This window comes from Bufo bufo, chromosome 11 (genome assembly GCF_905171765.1).
Source record: "Bufo bufo chromosome 11, aBufBuf1.1, whole genome shotgun sequence".
NCBI classification, from domain to species: domain Eukaryota; kingdom Metazoa; phylum Chordata; class Amphibia; order Anura; family Bufonidae; genus Bufo; species Bufo bufo.
The window spans coordinates 94,681,385-94,704,308 of NC_053399.1; the positions used below are offsets into that span (position 1 = coordinate 94,681,385).

Sequence of the window (22,924 nt, forward strand, 5' to 3'; positions counted from 1 at the left end):
AGCAGCGGGAGTGTTGCTTTGTGGGTTCTGACGGCGTTGCTCCCATTAGGCTCGGTGATGGGAGGCCAGGTGCCTTCTTAAGGCGGTCGTCCCTAGGTGAGTGTTGGGTTTACAGCGACTTATGCGTTGAGAGCACAGACTGCAGATGGAAACACTATTGTCAGCAGCTGACACGTTAAAAAAAGCCCACACTGCGGAGCCATGTGCCGGCGTCCTGGGAGCGCCAGAAGTGACCATGCATGGTAGATGTCTCGCTCCAGATACATTTGCAGTCTGCTTTTTGCCTACTGTGCCCTGTGAGTTCTGCTTGCTTCTCATCCCTCTCTGCTGCTCCATCTCTCCCTCTGAACTCCCCTCCTCTCTTGTGGGCACCCATGTGACGTCCATCGACACTTCATCTTCGTCACCTTCACCACCACTGACATTTGAGATCTCGGAGTAGGCAGCAACAGTGGGGACCTCCCTCCTTGGGCTGATCTGAGTACTGTCGTCAGACTGCTGGGTGGCGGCCGTTCCTACCTCCTCTTCCTCATCCGATGTCAAGAATGGCTGCGCATCGGTAAGGTCTGGGAATGGATGGAAAAATAATTCCCCTGACTCGAGAGGAGGGACTGTGGTGGTGGTGTATTTGGGGGTGCACACAGCAGAGTGTGAGGAGGGTGCAGATACAGAGGATGAGGAGGGTGCGGAAGGGTGAGTGAGCCACTCAACCAACTCTGGTGCGCCCTTTGAAGTAATCTCACGCACCTTCTCCAACTTCCCACTTAGGCTCCGGCCTGGTGCACCTGCCCAACCCCTACCACCTCTGCGGAACAGCCTGCCTCTTCCTCTTCCTGTCATTTTCAAAATGACCCTGTGCCTAAGTCCCTAGAGAAGAGCAGTGGTTGTGGAAACAGGTATATCGCAGGCCTGAATCAATTTTTGGTGGAAACAGGTATATCGAACCCCTTAATCTGTATTTTGTGGAAGCAGGTATATAGCAGGCCTCAATCATTATTTGCTGGAAACAGGTATATCGAACCCCTTAATCTGTATTTTGTGGAAGCAGGTATATAGCAGGCCTCAATCATTATTTGCTGGAAACAGGTATATCGAACCCCTTAATCAGTATTTTGTGGAAGCAGGTATATAGCAGGCCTCAATCATTATTTGCTGGAAACAGGTATATCGAACCTCTTAATCAGTATTTTGTGGAATCGGGTATATCGCAGCCCTCAATCAATATTTTGTGGAAGCAGGTATATCAAAACCCTTAATCTGTATTTTGTGGAAGCAGGTATATCGCAGCCCTCAATTTTTTTTTTTTTGGTGCAACAGATATATCACAACTGTTGCAATTAATTGTTCCAATAGCGCTTGTTCCTCTATATAGCTGCTGTATCGCAGTAGAACCGCACACAACTGCTGCACAATACAAATGCACTATAATATACTTTCTATGTTAGAAAGTATATTATAAGTATATTACACCGCTCAGTATATCACACCTATCGATAGCACACCTATACTAGTCCTTAAAAGGACTTTTGTGGCCCTATTAGCTAGCTTTTGATGTCCCTAACAGCCTGTCCCTGCTCCACAAAGCAACCTCTCCCTTCACTGGCAAAACACACAATGTAAAATGGCTGCCAGATCGGGTTCTTTTATAGGGTAGGGGGTGTGTCCATGTGCTGAAACGTCTCAATTGGCTGTCCTGTCCCACCTGATGGATGTGTCATGGGTCAAAGTTCGGCGCAATGCAAAAAAAATATGGTGCCGGCGGACATCGCCATATGTTCGGCGAATCGCGAACGCGCAAAGTTCACTGCGAAACGACCGCCGGGCGAACCCCAAGGCCATATCTATTCATAAAGGTCTTGTGTTACTCAAATGTTACCCATTAGCCAATTTTTAAAGATGCTATTAATAAAAACTAATTTTTATTGATATCCCGGTGCCTTGAACTTTTAATTTCTTGTGGATATGAGACCAAGTGGAAGGCCACACCAAGCATGTGCAGCAAGCCGTGCAGGCGACCTGCTTAGACTCCTTGACCAAATCAAACCAAACCTTTCACACCTGAAGCACCATTGAACAAACCGAAGCTTCATTTAAAGGATAACGGTCACATTTAGACCCTAATTTAAATTTTCATATATGTAGTTGCTAATAACATGATATTCCAGAATCAGTTACTATTAGACTGACTTACCCCATATTTAATAAGATTCAGCCATTAGCAACCAGTCTGCATAAAACGGCAATTTCACTATTCAGTTAAGATGGCCGCCACTGCCCTCACCCTGAGGCTAATCCCTCCTGCCCTCACTAGCCAGTAACAATAGCCCCCCAAAAGTGTCAGTAACCAGAGCCCTCCCCCATAAAAGGGTTAATCTCCTGCAGCATAAAGGGGTCCTCTTACCACATGTTGCTTTCATTTATACACTGAGCAGATGGCAGATCTCCCTTCCCTGTTGTGCGCTGGTTCAACTCTGCATCCTCCAGCTCTGCTGAGTGAGGGAGCGTCTGCCAAGTGCTGGGACAGGGAGAAGTGCACACAGCCCAGGCACTGTTATCAGCTGCTGGGGAGGACCTGGCTTTAATCATTTACTTACAGTCCCTGGCTGTCAGTAATGGGACCTTGCCTGCTTCTGCGTCCTCCGTCCTTCAACAGATAGACGGACCGTGCCTAGCAACCCTATTTTAAGCACAGGTAAAAGTAGGCAGTACAGGGAACACAAATGTGGAATTAAGGGGTAATTGAATACACAGTGAAAAGTTGAAATAGGGCCACCAAGGAGATATTAATCACCACAATCCAATACTCCAAAAAAATAAAAAAATACGAGTTATCCTTTAAAGGGCTTCTGTCACCCCACTAAACTGTTTTTGTTTTTTTTGGGTTATTTATAATCCCTATACTGCGATTTATGCATACATACTGTAATTAATCATTTTCGTTCAGCAGATTCTGTTAAAAACGTACTTTTAAATTATGCAAATTACCTTGCTACCAGCAAGTAGGGCGGCTACTTGCTGGTAGCAGCCGCATCCTCCTATCCTAAAGACTCCCCCTCCGCATTTTGATTGACAGTTGACTGTTTGCATTCAAAATCTGGCGCCTGCGCGGTACCTGTCTTCAGTCGGCGCAGGCGCACTGAGAGGCGAACGCTCGCTCGGCGGCTCCTTCCTCAATGCGCCTGCGCCGGGTGTAGATGTGACGTCATCGGCGCAGGCGCATTGAGGATGGAGCGGCCGAGCGAGCGTTCGCCTCTCAGTGCGCCTGCGCCGACTGAAGACAGGTACGGCGCAGCCGCCCTACTTGCTGGTAGCAAGGTAATTTGCATATTTTAAAAGTACGTTTTTAACATAATCTGCTGAACCAAAATGATTAATTACAGTATGTATGCATAAATCGCTGTATAGGGATTATAAGTAACCAAAAAAAACTGTTTAGTGGGGTGACAGAAGCCCTTTAAGTTTAAGCATGTTGTGAAAAGATCAATTTTATTTGGAAGAGATGAAGCGAAAAGAGAAAGAAGCTGACCAGAAAGAACATGGAGGAGATGATCACAGAAAACTTGAATAGTCCACCAAAATCAGAAGAATCAGTGTACTTGATTTAGTTTGGCCACCATAAACGATGGATGTATGTTGCAACTTTGTCTCAAGAAAGAGTTAACATGTACTACATGGCGGTATTCTGCAAGAGGGTCAATCGTTTATCATTTTCTATTTCTTTGAAAGGATGTGGTCAGTCAACCTCAAATGTCAGGTACAATCTTTGTTTACAGTCTTTGCAGAGAATTAGAGATGTGATATTTAGTGACTGATGATTACATTTTGCAAAACACAAAGTACTGTTCACTAGGACAGTGACAGGTTCACGCTGGCTGGCCCCTCTCTTGGCTTGATTGACACCCCAAGGACCTGGTACACCTCACTTGACTGCATAGTACACTGCTGGAAAATAAAAGAAGAACACATGGAAAACGTATTGAGCTGAGATTAGCAAATTAGAAACTGCTTGTAGTGTTTGGTCAATGGTCCCACAATCAAGGTGCCCCTTTCATTTTGGATTCTGCAGTAGGGTATATGTTGAGGTATGGTCATATTAATACTTTGTGGCATCTCTACTTCCTATTACACAGGACTTTAGCTACCATAGTTGTTTCCGTCTGGTATCAAGGGAATGTTAACTTGCCTTTCGTATGTCCATGACATTGTGGAAGCAATCCTACTGCCTTTTTTGACTCAGGAGATAATGCCCACCCACACACTGCGTGTACTACACAACATGCTCTTCAGAAAATCAAGCAGATGGCCTGGCCAGCTCCATCATCAGATGTCTCCCCCATCGAGAATGTCTGGAACTGGATGGGGAGACGGATCTCCCATGCACAGTAGCCAACAGCCACCTTGGCTGAACTATGGGTGCAAGATGATAGAGCTTGGGATGACATACCACAGGAGGATATCCAGCATCTGCATATTAGCTACCAGATGCCAGACTGGCCACCTGTATGGCTGCAGGACCCAAAATAAAGGGGGTTGTGAGATCACTAATCAAGCATCACTAGTGGTTTATACTTTGTCAATCTCAGCTCAAACGCAATCAATTTTCTAGGTATTCTTTTATAACTTTCTGGTATTGTATTTATAGGGGTTTTTCTACTTTTTATTCTGATAACCTATCTTCTGGACAGGCCATCAGAATTGATCATTTGGGGTCCGACACCTGGGTATCCCACCGATTAGCTGTTTGATAAGGCCCCAGTACTCCTGTGAGCTCCTGTGTCATTTATTGCTCACATGGCCTAGGTGCAGCTCAGTCCCAATCAAGTGAATGGGGGTCCCGGGTGTAGGATCCCCACTAGAGATGAGCGAATCGAAGCTGGCGAAGTTGAATTTGTTCCGAATTTCATGAAAAATTCGATTCTGAACGAATGCGAATTTCCTCGCGCTTCGTGGTAACGAATCACAATTTTTCCTGCTACAATGGCGGCTACACGTGTGATGACATAGGGCAAGGAACTCTGGGAAGGTGGGATGACCCATAATGCCATGCATGCAGCCAATCAGCAGCCAGTCAGCCCGGTGATTTCAGAGCCCTATAAATACAGCGGCCATCTTAGATTCTGCCATTCACAATCGTACTTTGCCGCCCGCAACAGTGTGTCCGCCCCTGGATCCCCCATGTAACAACTTCCAAGGAAGCATCAATAAAGACTTCGTTTGTATCCTGGTGAGTGCCGCAACTTTGTTACTCCTTTTCTCTCGCATTGTGAACTTTACCTCACGCTTCATATTGCTGAGCACCACCTATCGGATCCCTCTACACCACATGCCGGCCGGTGTTATCCTGCAGTTACAGTAGTGGGGGCAGTGCCGCCTGGCTTTCTCTCTCTCCCTGTTCCACAATCGTACTTTGTTCAGGGACAGACGTTTATGCTGCCGCTAGGGAGAGTGATAGAAAACCTAATTGTGAAGAAAATAAAAAACAAACGGGAAATAGCAATTTACTATTGCAGGGAAAGGATAGTGAGAAATCATTTCACAGACAGGGAGAGGCGTGTGCAGATGCTAGGGAGAGTCATAGGAAAAACCTCATTGTGAAAAAGAGCGATTTACAAGTGCAGGGAAACATTATTTGGGGATCCATATAGCTATTATACAGCTATGTCATTCCAGCAATTAGTTATTGGGGTGCAAGTGTTATGTTGAAAAGCCTTTAGTGCCTTTTATCTGTGGAAAAAGAGAAATATATAATCTTATTCTCTGTTCACTACTGCAGCTATATATGGTGAAAGCGTTTAGTGCCATATTTCACTACAATCCGAGTAAAATAGACAAAGTTCATATTTGCTGTTATTTGCGCTAAAACATTATTTGTCATACTTCTCTACAATACAAGAAAAATAGACTCAGTTCACATTTGCTGTTATTTGCGCTAAAAGCGTTTGTTGCCATATTTATAGAGAAAAAGAGAAAAATAGACAAAGTTCATATTTACTGGTATTTGCGCTAAAAGCGTTTGTTGCCATATTTCACTACAATACGAGAAAAATAGACGCAGTTCACATTTGGTTTTATTTGCGCTAAAATCGCTGATTGGCCTATTTCAGTGCAAAAAGATAAGAATATATGCAGTTCACTTTTCCAGTTATTTGCACTAGAAGCGTTGATTGGCCTATTTCTGAGCAAAAAGAAAACAATATACGAAGTTCACTTTTCCAGTTATTTGCACTAAAAGCGTTGACTGGCCTATTTCTGAGCAAAAAGAGAAATATATACGCAGTTCACTTCTGCTTTTATTTGAGCTGAAAGCATTTAGTGTAGTTTTTCAGTACTACAAGAGAAATATAGACGCTGTTCACCTTTGCGGTTATTTGCGCTGAAAGCGCAAAGTGTCCATTTTCAGTACAAAAGGAAATATATATTTTTCGCTTTTAGGGGTGTTTTAATTTGCATTTAATTTATTTAGTTCAGCTAAAAGTATGTCAGACAGAGAAGTGCCATAGGGGAGTGGCAGAGGCCTAAATTTATCTGGCGCAGGCAGAGGTCGGAGCAGAGTAAAGGGACGTGGCAGCAGGAGTCGCAGCGAGAGGCCTGAGCTCCCGGTGTCATCTAGTGGTCGTGTCTTGACCAGCAACCCAGCGGTTATTGATTGGTTAACTCGTCATCCACTTCATCCCAAGTGACATCAGACACCCCCAGCCAACAGTCTGTTGGTTCGTCAGACACAACCCTTAGTTGGCATGGCCCGGGAGCAGGCCCTGTGCCCTCACCTGCCCTCAACCTGCCTCTGTCCTTTGTTGTTCCCTCACCCGGAGAAGTATTTTATGCTGTGGGCTCAGCTCCACTATACAGCGAGGATGAGCAACTAGAGGACAGTCAGCAGCTACTGCCCAGCCAAGATCTGGAGAAGACATCCGTCCCCTTCTCCCCTAGGCGGGAAAGTAGTGATTAGGAGAGTGGCATGGTAGGTGGTGTTGCGAGCGGTCAGGCTCCTGACACAGACACTGTTGAGGATGACATCAGTGACATGCAGACACTACTCGATGATGATGAAGCCGATCGCACTTGGGAGCCGGGTGCAGAAGGGCCTTCATCATAATCAGGAGAAGAGGGTGGCAGCTTGCCCGTGAGACAGCATCTGAGCCAGCAAGGTGGTAGCATGATTGGGAGGCAGCAGTGGGAATTCTGGAGCCAAACGTGCCTGGGGTAGACCACCTGCTTCGCTGCAGCCTACCTGCCCGGGAGGTAGTGGAGCAGGAGTTCACGGAGGCAGTACCAGTCAGTCAGTGCGGACTATTGGCGGGGAAAATCACCTACTCGGCGGTGTGGCAGTTTTTTGTCAAGCTGCCGGAGGAGGCTAACATGGCCATATGTAGAATATGTGGGCAGAAGGTGAAGAGTGGACAGGTTGCCAATGTTGGCACCACGCCCCTGCGTCAACATATGCAGCGTCACCATAAAGTAGCCTGGGAGAAGCGTGGCTTCGATGTGGTGGTCCAGGATGCCGAAGCAACAGCTGCATCACCCAGGGTCACGCACCCGGTTTCAGGCAGTCAAGGCTCCACCACCTCAGCCGAAGGGAGCTTTCTGTCATTCCAATCTTTTGTTGGTCCAGATGCTCCTGCTCCTCCTCCTACTTCACGTCAGTCATCCCGGTAGCAGTCGATCACCAAAGCGATTGCCAAGAGACAGCAGTATGCGTGCACTCATCCGACGGCGCAGAAGCTGAATGTGCTCCTGTCCAAGTTGCTGGTGCTGCAGTCCCTCCCTTTTCAAGTGGTGGACTCTGCACCTTTCAGAGAACTGATGGCTTGTGCCGAGCTGAGGTGAAGAGTCCCAAGCTGTCATTTCTTTGCGAAAAAGGCAGTACCAGCCCTGCACAAATATGTAGAACAGAAGGTGGGCCAGTCCTTGAGCCTGTCGGTGTCTGCCAAAGTGCACGGCAGCGCCGACGTGTGAAGCTGTAACTACGGTCAAGGACAATACATGGCCTTTACGGCCCACTGGGTGAATGTGGTTCCTGCACAACCACACCAGCATCTTGGCCAGGTCACGTTGGTCCTGCGACAATGTATGCCTCTAGCACACCCTCCTTGAGCTGCAGCGGCAGAACGGCATCCCCCAAAATAGACTGATATGCAACATTTCCACCCGTTGGAATTCCACCCTCCATATGTTGGACAGACTATACGAGCAGAGAAAGGCCATCAACAATTTCTTGATGATCCAAGCAGATAGGAGTACTACTCTGTATAACGTCGATGTCAGCAAGTGGCAGCTCATGCGTGACACCTGCCGTTTGCTCAGGCCCTTTGAGGATGCCATGTTATTTGTCAGTTGCCAGGAGTACGGGATGAACGACGTCATTCCACTGCTCAATGTCCTAGAACAGATGGTGGTAACAATGGCTGCTCAGGGGACTGGAGACGTGGCGCCTAGATCTCACAGCCACATGAACCCTGTGGGGCCTGAACTTGAAGAGGAGGTGGAGGAGGACATTGGAGCACAGGCAATGTGTAGCGAAATGGGTGGTTTTTCTACTCAGCTGACAGGAGAGGAGGAGCAGCAGCAGCCAGAAGAGCTACAGGGTGATGAGGAAGACGAGACAGAGGACCTAGACACACTGTGGCAGTATACAGTGGAGATGGAGGCAGGGAGTCCCTCCGAGTCACTTGCACAAATGGCACGATGCATGCTCACTTGCTTGCGTAGTGACAGCCGAATTGTCACCATTCGGCAGCGGGATGAATTCTGTCTCTCCACCTTGTTGGGCTCCCGCTACCGGTCCAAAATGGGGGCCTTTTTTGCACCCACTGAGAGGGAGGACAAACTTACCTACTACAGAGACATCCTATGTAGTCAGTTGGCTGCTGCCTATCTGCGCCATTGTCCATCCTCTCGCAGGTCTGACCGGGGGCCCTCTGGTCTCACGTTCCACTGCCATCGCTGCTGGGGAGGGGTGGGATGGCAGGAGCAGTACCAACTCCATCAGCAGCAGCAGCCTGAGTCTACAGTCACTGATGAGTAGCTTTCTTCACCCGCATAGTGAAGAAACTACTCACCAGCAGCAGCAGGTAGATCTTGAGCGGGACCTGAACCAGCAGATGGTGGCACACTTGGACTGCACCCTGCCAACCCACATTGAAGATCCGCTGGACTACTGGGCAGCCAAACTGGATTTGTGGCCGCAACTAGCAGAGTTTGCCCTGGAAAAGCTGCCCTGCCCGGCCAGTAGTGTGGCATCAGAGCGGGTGTTTAGTGCGGCGGGGGGCCATAGTTACCCCAAGAAGAACTCGCCTGTCCACCCTAAATGTGAAGAGACTGACTTTTGTCAAGATGAATCAGGCGTGGATCAGCCAGGATTTCCACCCAGCAATGCCTTATGCATCAGACTAGATTATCCATGGTGCCACACCAACACTTTGACAAAAGAGACCGGTTTCTTCTGCCTACCTGCCTCAGCTACTATTCTGATCCTGCCAACCGCCTGATGCCACACATCTGATGCCAAGTGCTCCTTCTTTCACCCACCTTCGTCAGCGGGTACTGGTATTGCCACCCACCGCCCCACTCTGTCACCTGGTCACTTTCAGGTCTTTGACCGGATTCAGCGGGAAGACGAAGGGGTCTCACAATATGCGACGGCACTACAAGATATAATGCCCAAGGTACAGAAAAAAGAGGCAGACGGAGTAACCGCCATAGGAACTGTAGACTGGATACTGCGGGAACAATTCATTCTGGGACTCTACAGCACTCCCCTGAAACAGGCCCTGCAGGAACGAGTCAAGGTGGAACCTACCCTAACCTTTCGACAAATATTAGCAAAGAAGAAAGTTATGCTTCCGGAGTGATACTGACCCAGACCGTCACACCCCTCGGGGTTACAAAGAATGAAGAGGTCCTAGTCAGGGTGGTGCAAGACTTACAGAGCTCCCTGAGTGCTATGCACAAAAAGTTGACGCACCTGGAAAAACGGATTGAGTCGTGCTATACCCCTGGAGGCTGCCTATCCGGCCCGACAACAAACCTATCATGCGATCCCGTGGGTTCCTATATCAGAACATTCTCACCGAACTCCTCAATATCTTCCACTGAGGCATGTCCCTTAAGTCCTAAGGGCACCCCCATACGCAGACAAAGAGAATGCCGTCAAGGGGCACAGTGTTGGCAGTGTGGAAATTACGGACATTTCTCCGACAGTACGGACACGTCTGAGTAATCCGGCTGGACACCCAGAACCGCCGTTAAACTTCCTGCTCCCGCAGTAGTGGGGCGTACTGCAGGGGAGGTGGAGAGCTAAGATACCCAGCATGGCTCCGAACACCTGGTCGCAGGGTGTCCCACCATATGAGCTGAATTTTAAGATATTTCTGTCAACTGTTTAGTGGATACCTGGTCACAGGTGACTATGCCTGAGTCACTTTTCTACCGTTACTTCCAAGCGCTGGTCAAGCCAGAGCGAGAGACGTTGGTCCGGGTTACAGCGGCCAATCAACAACAGATACCTGTCACAGGAGTCGTGTGGATTAATGTATGGCTATGTGGGGGCAGGAAGTGGGACGGAAAGGTATCCTAGTGGTCTCCGAGACGTTCAAAGAAGATGTGCTGGTGATAATGGGCATGAATATTCTGCGAGAATTGGATCAGATCATGTTCAGCAAACGGGGGCCGGGTAATTGAAAGCAAGCCACTCCGCACAAACCTACTCAGAAAGCGTTTCAACGGCTGATCCGATTCTGGATGTCCTGGTGGCCTGGACACTGGGAGTGTTCCAGAATTGACAAGTACCCCTAAGAACTGTGAATATGGGGCATCTAGAAGTTTCCTTGATGCCAGGAGCGGAACTGGCTCGTGTGTACCTACATCAGGGAGAAGTACTGAGTCAGAGAGAAGTGACTCTAGCTCCAGTAGGTGATGCTGTTTGAACCCTGGCAATTACTACCAGCGTAGAAGAGGCGCGCCAACCCCAGAATGGAATGGGAGAACCATCTTGGACCAGATGGAAATAGATGTGAAGGCTCTCAGTTCGGACCAACGGCGAGCAGTTGAAACCATGCTGTGGGAGAATCAGGCTGCATTTGCCTGTCACGCCGATGACTTTGGCTGCACGGATGCTATCACACATGAGATCCTGACGGGGGACACTTCACCAATTCGGGAGATATATCGGCAGATTCCGCCCAAGTTGTACCAGGAAGTGAAAACACTGGTAAAACAGATGATAGATTCCAGAGTGGTGCGAGGTAACCAGAGCCCTTGGGCAGCCCCAGTGGTGCTTGTCAAGAAGAAGGATGGCACTATTCCATTTTGTGTGGATTACCAGCGGTTAAATGCGTGTACCGCGCAAGACTCATATCCTCTGCCATGCATCGAAGAGTCTCTGACGGCTCTAGGACGAGCCAAATACTTCTCCTCTCTGGACCTAGCAAGCGAGTACTGGCAAGTACCAGTGGCTGAGCAGGACAAGGCAAAGACAGCATTCATAATCCCCATGGGATTATTTGAATTCAACAGGAAGCCATTCGGGCTGACTAATGCCCCGGGGACCTTCCAGCGGCTGATGGAGAGATGCCTGGAAGACCTGAATTTTGAAGCCAGTCTGATATACTTTGACGATATCATCGTATACTCTGCTACTTTTAAAGAACACCTGAATCGGCTAGGGCAGGTACTCAAGCGACTGCGATCCCATGGAAGGTAAAGCCAAAGAAGTGTCATCTCTTCAAGAGGGAGATCGATTACTTGGGCCATAGGGTGTCCCCAAGACGGAGTGCTACCGTCCCAAGACAAAGTGGCTGCAATACGACAATGTCTAGTGCCCTGAACGCTGCGGGAGTGGAAGGCCTTCCTTGGACTGACCGGGTACTACCGGCGGTTCATCAAAGCCTATGCAAAGATAGCGGGCCCTCTGAATGAGTTGTTGAGAGGAACGGCTGGGAGGCCCAAGGGCAAAAGTATTCCCTGGGGACAGAAGCAGGAGGAGGCCTTCCAGGCCCTGAAAGAAGCCCTGACATCGGCCCCCATCTTGGCTTATGCCGACTTCGATAAACCATTCCTCTTATCTACTAATGGCAGCCTCTACGGACTTGGGGCAGTCCTGTCGCAGGTACAAGATGGACATGAAAGAGTGATCGCCTATGCCAGGAGATCCTTGCGAGATACAGAGAGAAGCCCCACAACTACAGTTCCTTCTGGCTGGAACTCCTTGCCCTGGTGTGGGCTATGACGGAGAAATTTGCAGGATATCTGTCAGGGGCTAAGATCTTCGTACGGACCGATAACAATCCCCTGGCCCATCTGGATAATGCCAAGTTGGGAGCCCTAGAGCAACGCTGGGCAGCTCGCCTTGCAAAGTATGACTTCTCAATTCGCTACTGTTCCGCTACATAGAACACTAATGCCGATGGTCTGTCGAGGGTTACTTTTGAAACTCCAGTAGGGGGGATATCGATGAACAAAAGGAAGAAGATGAAACCCCGGACTTCCGCAAGTTCGTTTCTCCCGCAGTCGCAGCCCAGACAAGTGGGGAGGCCCGTAAGTTACTAAAGGCATTGGACGTGCTCTTGCCCACTACAATATATGGGCAAAACGGGTAGAGAGATACAGAGACGAATAGGAGAACACCTAGGTGATATCAGATACAAACGGGACACTCCTATTGCATGCCATGTTCATGAAAAACATCTGGGAAACCCCAATTGCCTCAAGTTTTGCGTCATTGAACTGATACGTCCATCCCATAGAGCGGGAGACATTGATAGAAAGATACTCCAGAGAGAAACAGAATGAATGTATAGATTGAAAACTATAAATCCGTTGGGTCTAAATGAAACCTTGTCCTTTACTAGTTTTCTATAAATACTCACCTGGGGGGCTTCAAAACAGGAGTCATTAATGATTACTTAGGTTACCTGTCTCCAAGCTATTGTATTTGGCCGGAAAGGCCTAACATTGGTATCATCAGAATGGGGTACATCGGGGTATAGATTCCTTAATCATGCTGATAAGGACTCCCCTTTAACCCCCTGTAACAGTATAGACCCACATTTAAAAACCTGTCTAACCCAGTGGGGTACTTTGGATTGATTATCAGTACCTTAACCCATACCTATCTCCGTGATCCAGATATCTACTTATAGACAAAATGGGGCAATTTATAAAAAGTTGGGGTTATAGATTTGTACTCATTTTCATAAACAGCGTTTATAATGCCCCAAAAATAATTGCCTAGGACGGTTGGTTCTTTAAGTTTTTAACTACAATGTAACCTGGCGCCTGCGCAGGTCATAGATCAGTTTCATCTCTCATATTGGTCCTTCTGCGCTGGCATAGGATTTCGTCAGTCTTGCACTCACTTGTTTATTATGGACGCATGCAAATTACATACCAGCGCGCTTTTACAAAAATATCAGCACTGTCTGCCCAGTTCATTGTGCGCATGCGCGGGATTGTTACAGGTGCGCCTGCGCCCCCTTAATGATATGCGCTAACGATGTAACGATGCTTGATACGTCTAAGGCGGCATGACGTCGGTGCTGGGCGGAATCATGCGCACTGGCTTTACTTAAATGCCCTCCTGATAGGCGAAATGGAAGAGGGGAGGGATATTTAAACCCCAGCTTGGGGCGGCTATACGCCGCTGCAAGCCACTTATCTAATGGCAGGATTATCCTCTCCAGCGCCACCGAGCACAGCTAACATGGTCCCCTGATGAACCTCTCTATTTTGAAGGGGAAACTTCTACATAGGATCATCAACATCACTAGTAGGTCTCACCTGGACTGTTATAGTTTTGTTGAACCAAGTTTTGGAAATACAGATTTTATACTTGGCAGTCTCCACTATTTGGGAACCTGACAGGTGGGGACAGCACAATAGGGGACAGCCACCGAGAAGTGGGGCCGCCCCTTTAGGGGCAATTACTCCGCTTGTAGGCAGGGCGAGCATAGCCTGTAGGGATTATTCCAACAATACCTGAAGCGGACTTGTATATAATTTGCCCTGTATTCTGGAAATGAAGACAAGCTGATCTGACCTGGCTACACAGAGATCCAGTGTGACTCATCAGGAGAAACAAATCAGACACAACAGCATATGTCCTGTATCCATTGTCCTGCAAGAAGAGACTATCAGATACTCTGGGACCTGTACTCCTATTGATGCAGACATTCTTTCACTTGGTCAGCAGTACCGTGAGTAACCACATGGTGGTGATATACCTATATCTTGATTTGATTATATCAAAGTTATAGTGGGATTTTAGTGATAAGAATAAATAAATGCTATGTTTTAAGGGGAATTTTTTGGTTCAGTGATTCGTTTTTTGACAATCCTCTATCAGTATCTTTATATGGTCAGTGATATATCCTTACTCCACACTCATTTAAGATGGATCCTGGTAAGGTACAGGCTATTCAAGACTGGGTAAGTCCATCTTCCCTTAAAGCATTACAGCGCTTCCTTGGGTTCTCTAATTATTATCGTAAATTTATCAACATTTTTTCAGTAATTGCTAGACCCTTAACCGACTTAACAAAGAAAGGGGCGGATCTTGTTAACTGGCCTGTTGAGGCCATAGAAGCCTTCGAAAGTCTTAAGAAATATTTTGGGAACGCCCCAGTCTTGATTCAGCCGGATCAAGAGAGGTCGATGCTTCTGAGGATGGGTTGGGGGCTATTCTTTCTCAGGGACCCTCTAACCTCACTAATTTAAGACCTTGTGCTTTTTTTTTTTTCACGAAAATTCTCTCCTACTGAGAGGAATTACGATATTGGCAATCGTGAGTTGTTAGCCATTAAATGGGCATTTGAGGAGTGGAGACATTTTTTGGAGGGGGACAAACATTGCATCACTGTTCTTATTGATCATAAAAATTTATTATTCCTCGAATCTGCGAAACGCCTGAATCCTCGTCAGGCCAGATGGGCATTGTTCTTCATGCGTTTTAACTTTTCTATTACTTTCAGGCCAGGAAGTAAGAATGTGAAAGCTGATGCTTTGTCTCAAAGCTTTTGTGTGTTTCAACCTCCTGACACTCCTCCTGAAACTATCTTGCTGGCTATCATCATTGTGGCATCTTTATCCGCGAATCTGGCTTCTGATATTAAGGCAGCACAACACCTAGCTCCGGAGCAGACACCCAAAGATAAGTTGTTTGTTCCTGGTCATTTCTGTCTCCGGCTGCTGGGTGAGTGCCATGATTCTGTTTTATGTGGTCATCCTGGTATTGAGGCCAACACAGAACTGGTCTTATTGGTAGCCCACTTATCTAGGGATGTCGGTTCTTTTGTCTCTGCTTGCGAGGTATGTGCCAGATCCAAGACTCCTAGAACACACCCCGCTGGTGAATTACGACCACTACCCATTCCTAGTAAACCCTGGCCACATATTTCTATGGATTTCATTACTGACTTGCGACCCTCTGAGGGTAAATCTGTGGTTTGGGTAGTGGTCGATAGGTTTAGTAAGATGGTACATTTTGTTCCTCTGGCTAAGCTCCCAAATGCCAAGACTCTGGCTTCTGTTTTTGTTGAGCAGGTGATACGATTACATGGAGTTCCGGAGAACATTGTATCTGACAGGGGTGTTCAGTTTGTTTCCAAGTTTTGGAGAGCCTTTTGTCAGAGGTGTGAGATATCGTTGTTCTTTTCATTAGCATTTCATCCTAAGACTAATGGACAGACTGAACGATTAAATCAGGCTGTGGAACAATTTCTAAGATCTTACATCTCTGATAATCAGCAATTATGGGTGAAATACCTTCCTTTGGCAGAGTTCGCCATCAATAACCGTGTGAACTCTTCCACTGGAGTCTCGCCGTTCTTCTGTAATTTTGGTTTCCATCCTCAATTTAATTCTTGCTCATCGATTTCCTCACCTAACCCTGAAGCTGATAGCGTAACTTCAGAACTGAGCACAGTTTGGGCTCGGGTTCAGGTGAACCTGGAAAAAGCTCAGGAAGTTCAGAAAATTAAAGCCAATAGGGAGCATTCCAAAGGGGTATATTTTAAAGTTGGGGAGAAAGTCTGGGTGTCTACAAAAAAATTGTCCTTAAAAGTGTCTTCTAGGAAATTTGCGCCACGATTTGTTGGACCGTATGAAATTCTCGACATCATTAATGCTGTATCTTTTAGGTTGAAGCTGCCAGACTCGTTTCGTATCAACAACGTATTTCATAAATCTCTGCTTAAAAAATATATTTCACCAGTAGTTCCGTCTCAGGCAGTCCCTCCCCCGTTACTGGTGAATAATCAAAATTAATTTATTATTTCTAAAATCATTGAGGTTAGGAAAGTTCGTAATTCGTTTCAGTACCTTGTTCATTGGAAGGGTTATGGACTTGAGGAATGGTCCTGGGTGCCAGTGAATAAGATTCATGCTTCTAGGCTGATTAAAAAATTTAATCTTGCTCATCCAGAAAAACCTTCTCCAGCTACTTTGGGTCTGGTGGCCCCTCGTAGAAGGAGGGGTACTGTCACAGGGCGCCAGCTTCGCCGTCCTTCCCTTCGGGGCCGTCGGTGCCCTTCAATAATTTCGGAGCGAGGACGTGCACTGCGTCCTCGTCTCCAAGGCAACCCCCTGTTGGAGAGGACCCGGCCGCGCACACCACCTTAGCGTGGCCGGCGTCCTCCGCTCCCTTAAGTTTGACGAAAAGTCTGAGCGCCAAAATAGACACTCAACGCTCAGCAGTGTGCAGGGGGATGAGTCATGTGATGCTGGCCACATCACATGACTCCTTCGCTCCCCTATTTAACAGGCAGCCTGCTGGCCACAGGTTGCCTGTGATTAAGGTCCTATAACTAGTGAATATTTTGTTGGCATTTTTACTTGCTATTTGTCTTCTGCTAGTTACTTGACTTTGTCTCTTGCTTGCTCCTTTTGTCTGACTTGCTTCTCCTGGTATTGACTGTCGGTTTGTTCATTGACGCTGCTTCTGCCTTTTCCCTTGTGCCACCTTGACCTCCTGGTTTTGACCTTGCTATTCAACCTCACTTTGTTTGTATGTTTGTTTGTCCCTCCGCACTTACGCAGGTTAGGGATCGCCGCCCAGTTGCGCTCCGTTGCCTAGGACGGGTAAGTGCAAGTAGGCAGGGACAGATGAGTGGGTGGAGTCAGTTTGCACCTTCCCCATCCCCTTCTCGTGACACTGTCATTGTACTGCTCTGTGGTCTCATGCTGCTGCCACCTCCAGACTCTGTCATTGTGCCGCTCTGTGGTCTCCTCATGCTGCTGCCACCTCCACACTCTGTCATTGTGCCGCTCTGTGGCCTACTTAAGCTGCCGCTACCTCCAGACTCTATCATTGTACCGCTCTGTGGTCTCCTCATGCTGCTGCCACATCCCCAATTTGTCATTGTGCAGGTTCCAGGAACGGGTTCGCTGATGCCACTTTTAGTGCAGTGGCTGGGTCAGGTGGATAATATATCCTGTATTTGTCGTGACCCAAATTGCAGCATGCGCAGGGTACTATCCCAGGGCCCTTCCAAGGTGTTCTAATGCACGTCCCAGATTAGGAATGCCAGAGTGGTATAATGGCCTATAATCTCTCTGTAGGATAGGGATAATTATGTCACGATGTCTCCTACCTGGGTACGGCCTGGCTCCTGGCTCACTTGCAATAAATTTGAGTGTAGTGATAGTAGGAGTAATAGAGGAACTTTGCGGAACAATTGATGTCCAGACCTTTAGATGATGTTCAAACGCTGCTTTACTTGAAATAACTTGCATCCAAGCAGTATACAGCTTTGGTCTCTTGATCCCAGCAAGTTTTGGCAATCATTCGCAGGAATTAGTACTTCTGCTTTAAATGTGGAGCTTGCAGGAGTAGACCATTAGTATTAAGCGTCCGCAGAGGCAGTCCGTACTAAGAGAACAGAGCTGTAAAGCACAGTGGCACAAAAGAAAGGTGCTACAGATCTGGCTAAGTGCAAAAGTAAGTGCAATTTCACAAAAAGTGCATAGATTCACATTGCGGCACCTGGAAAAGAATACACACAATGGGCATATGATACTTGAACTTTGCATAACCTGTAAACATTGAAGCAAAATTAGTTCAAAAACCATTATGCAAATATCAGTGCAATCAATATTATCATAATACGCTCAAATGTGACTTGAGTCCTTTTTCTTGAAGTGCTTTAAAGTTGGAATCCTCTGGAAACAAACAAAAGTCACTTGTAATCCAATAGGAGGTATATTTGTAATCCAAGGAACGATATAAAATGTTATAAAAACACATAAAATAGCAGCAAAAGTGAGAACCATAGTTCCATGAGGCTCTTAAATAACCTGAGGAAAGGGATAAAACAATGCGTTAACTTTGGCACAAACTGGGGTGTAAACAGTTGTTGAAGTGGGGGATGTAGACAGTTGCTGAAGTGGGGGGAGTCCTTACAAATGTGATCATCCATCTGAGGCTGTAAAAATTGGCAACAAAACATAAAGCAAACTGGCCAGCAGTCCTGCATCTTTCAAGACCAATCCACACTGTGGTTCCCAGGTAGTTCTTTTATTAAGGCATAAAACATTAAGTGTGGGGCCCTTTAAATGAGGACCTCCACCTCTTTTTTACTGCTTGAGCTACTAAAACTCATTAGAGGGCGCTCCTGCCTCTGGTAACTGAGCCTTGCGGCTGTTGTGGTGCTCCAGTGCCCTCTGGTGGTAACTTTTGGTAGTGGCTGAGCAGTCAGTTCGGTGAATGCTGCTGTGACCTGCTGCAAGCCAGTATTCCTTGCTGGTGCAGAGGCAGGCAGAACCTCTGGTTGAAGGAGTTCTGGAAGGCAAGCTGGGGGTGCCTGTGGTAGCTTCCAGGGTAGTATGTATGGTTGAAACCTAGGGTTGAAAGTCAACACAGAACTGTTGATCTGGCTCACCCGTACTGTTGGGGGTGCAGCCAGGTCAGGGATAAGGGGCTCTGGTTCGGGCTGAGCTTGTTCCCTAAACTGTAGTCGGCCGTCTGAACATGCTTGGAGACGTCTGACTGTCCATTAGACCCTGGTTCTCCCTGCCAGACTTCGGGGGTTATGTCAGGGGATAGAGGTTTTGCCAGGAGGGTCACTCCACCCGCAAATAAGCCTTGCACAGACCACATCGGGGTGTACTCCACTTGATCCCCGACATAAAGGTTGTGGCGAGCCTGGGGCAAGTAAGCCCGTTTAACGGAGCGGTCGCCCATAAATAATTATTCCCCACTGTGGTTGTCCTGAAGGAATCCTACTCCTCTTTCCACTGAAAACCACAGGACAGTCCTGGTGCGCCGGGCGAGTTTGGGATTCAAGTGACTTTGAGGTGAGTTTGAGGTGACTTGGCTTGGGGTTGTCTTTCTTAGGCGGCGGAGTGGAAACACCAGCTGCCTCCGCCGCGCCAGCCGGCGAGTGGAGCAAGCCTCCTTGGGCCTAGCAGAGTTATCGGGTACCACCGGGTGCGGTGCAGGGGCAGCTACGAGTTGGACCGGAGCCTCAGGGAGCGGGAAGGCTACTACCTGATGTCGCGAACGGGTGGCCGGTACCGGTGCCTCCTGCTGGTGCACGGGGACCTCGATGGTGGGTGACATGATTGCGGCTGTCTCTGAAGCTTGGACGCCTTGTCAGTGTTGGCAGCTGCTTCCGCAGTATCGGGCTTGAGTGTGGTGGCCATCTTGGCTTCAGGAGTGGCTGCGGCCTCGCCGTCCAATGAGAGATCCACAGCCTCCGGAATCCTGGCAAGTACTGAAGGGCCGGTTCTCTTCACCAATTGGGAGACCCTGATCTCCGGTGGGTAAGTCTCGTACACCGGGTCATCTCCAAGGATCATCTGGTCACACGTTGGCTTGGGGAGCGCCATCTTCCTTTGCTACTCAGTCATGCAGGAAGTGAAGGTAGAGCCTGTAGTGAGGAGTCTTCACTCCCTTGGCTCACATTGCAAAGTTCTTGGTTGGCAGGATTTAAGTTTCCCGCTTCGTGAGGGGCATAGTCAGCATTTTCGCGCTCCTGAGAGGGCGTTCCTGTGTTTTCCCGCTTCTGAGGGTCATGAAGAAGCTGCGCCACTACATAAATATGGCAGATTAACCCTTGGCGTGCTGGCGTGCACTGTTTAGCGCTTCCTTGCACCTCAATAAAAGCAATAAAGTCAATTTTCAGGGTTTTGACACAATTCTTAGGTCTTGTAGTAGTGTTAGACACACAATTCGTATCCTGTTCAGCACACAATTCGATCCTGTTCGTGACACCACTTTACTGTGGTGACCAGAAACGGGTTTGCTGACGCCACTTTTAGTGCAGTGGCTGGGTCAGGTGGATAATATATCCTGTATTTGTCGTGATGCCAATTGCTGCGTGCGCAGGGTACTATCCAAGGGCCCTTCCAAGGTGTTATAACGCACGTCCCAGAGTGGTGTAATGGCCTATAATGTCTCTGTAGGATAGGGATAATTGTGTTACGGTGTCTCCTACCTGGGTACGGCCTGGCTCCTGGCTCACTTGCAATACATTTGACTGTAGTGATAGTAGGAGTAATAGAGGAACTTTGCAGAACAAATTATGTCCAGACCTTTAGATGAAGTTCAAGCGTTGTTTTACTTGAAATAACTTGCATCCAAGCGGTATACAGCTTTGGTCTCTTGGTCCCAGCAAGTTTTGGCAATCTTTCGCAGGAATGAGTACTTCTGCTTTAAATGTGGAGCTTGCAGGATAAAACGTCTGCTTGATAGCTCTGTAACTATGGCAGGATTAGCTTCTGCGCTTATCTGTACCTTCTGCTGTGTGGAGACAGACTAGCTGAGGAGGAATTGGCTTCTCCTAGGACTCTGGACTTCTCTCACAGATGGATTCTCAGGGGATGCTTTCTTCCTGGAACTCTGGAGGTTGTCTGTAGTTTCTTCTTTTCTCATCCAGCAGAGCTGAAGGTGCTCAAACTGGGAATCTGGCCAAGTCTCAGCCGAGACTAGGTCCTTACTGTCTTCCCTATGGAGGGAAACTCCACACACACACACACACCCTACCCCTAGCAGGGGTTGGGCTACACTCTCTCTAAACTTCCTTCTCCACCCAGACTGCAGTATGTGGGACCAGCCCACTTCACACACAGGGGAAGCTAAGTTGGATTAATCCATTCCAGCTCAGGTATACTAAACACTAAACTATACTTGCCAATGAGTTGCTGCCACCTACTGGTAACCAGGAAAATTACATGAACAATTACTTTTAACATAATAACCATTCCTCTGACCCCTGCTCCTTTGGTTCCTCTTGCAGGAGCATTATGGAATGCACGCTCTGTCTGTAACAAACTGTCCTACATTCATGAACTTTTCATCTCTCAAACCTCCCTTTCTGGGTCTCACAGAAACATGGCTGACACCCTCTGACACCTCCTCCCCTGCTGCACTCTCTTATAGTGGATTTCAATTCACTCACACCCCCTGCCCCGACTGCAAACATGGTGGAGGAGTTGGTCTTCTCCTATCAGACACCTGCTTCTACAGCCCAACTCCACTGCCACCCTCCATTACGCTCACCTCATTTGAAGTACACTCTGTTCGCATCTACTCTCCCTCCAACCTTCAATCATTTATCGCCCCCCAGGCCCAACCATTATCTTTCTTGACCACTTTAACACCTGGCTACTACACTTTCTTTCTGCCGACATCCCCACTATCATCATGGGTGACTTCAACATCCCTATTGACACATGCCACTCGGCCGCCTCTAAACTCCTATCACTCTCTTCTTCCTTCGGCCTATCACAGTGGTCTTCAGCTCCCACCCACAGAGATGGTCACACTCTGGATCTTATCTTTACCCGCCTCTGCTACCTATCTAACCTTTCTAATTCGCCTCTCCCCCTATCCGACCACAACCTACTCACCTTCTCTTTATTGGTCTCTTCTGCTGCTCCCACGGTCCACACATTAGCACACCCCCGCAGGAACCTTAAACATCTCAACTTTCGCTTGCTCTCTACCATCTGTTCCCTCCAAGACCCAGATGCTGCTACCACCCTATATAACACCACAATAAGTACAGCTCTGGACACTGTTGTCCCCCTCACACACAACAAAACCCGAAAAATTAACAGACAACCCCGGCACACCAACCTGACCAAAAAACTCAGACAAGCTTCCAGGGCTGCTGAGCGGCAATGGAATAAATCCCATTCTAAAAATCATTTCAACGCATACAAGCAATCCCTCCTCATATTCAAATCCTCACTCGCTGATGCAAAACAGGCCTATTTCTCATCTCTCATATCTTCCCTGTCCCACAGCCCTAAACAACTTTTTAACACTTTTAACTCCCTTCTCCGTCCCCCAGCACCCCCACACTCTCCTCTCTTCTCAGCTGAGGACTTTGCCAAATACTTCCAACAAAAGATAGTCAACATCAGAGAAAGCTTCACTACACAGTCCCCACAGACCCTCTACACAACTGCTCGTTCCTCTTCTCCCAAAACCCGCTTCTCCACCATTACAGAAGAAAAACTCTTCACTCTACTCTCCAGATCTCATCTGACCACCTGTGCACTTGACCCAATCCCATCCCACCTCATCCCTAACCTCACCACAGTGTTTATTCCACCCCCAACTCATCTCTTCAACCTATCACTAACCTCTGGTGTCTTCCCCTCTGCTTTTAAACATGCTACTATTACACCAATCCTCAAAAAGCCTTCACTTGACCCATCTTCTTTGTCCAGTTATCGCCCCATATCACTTCTTCCGTATGCCTCAAAGCTACTTGAACAACATGTCCATTCTGAACTGTCCTCTCACCTCTCCTCCTGCTCCCTCTTTGACCTCCTACAATCTGGCTTCCGACCCCACCACTCGACTGAGACTGCCCTTACCAAAGTCACCAATAACCTACTAACAGGCAAAACCAAGAAACAATACTCAGTCCTCCTTCTCCTTAACCTGTCTTCTGCCTTGGACACTGTTGACCACTCCCTT

General features: G+C 47.8%; 1 protein-coding gene across 6 annotated transcripts in view; it reads left to right on the top strand.

Moving 5' to 3' along the window:
- LOC120982214 (SLAM family member 5-like) overlaps positions 1–22,924 on the top strand; it is a 76,306-nt gene that overhangs the window by 37,009 nt on the left and 16,373 nt on the right. For all 6 annotated transcript variants that reach the window (XR_005774861.1, XM_040412217.1, XM_040412218.1 and 3 more), the window contains one exon: positions 14,967–15,187. Coding sequence is in view for 5 of the 6 variants with exons in the window: in XM_040412217.1 (XP_040268151.1) it covers positions 14,967–15,187 (221 nt within the window). In the remaining variant the exon portion in view is untranslated. The remainder of the gene's footprint in view (positions 1–14,966; positions 15,188–22,924) is intronic.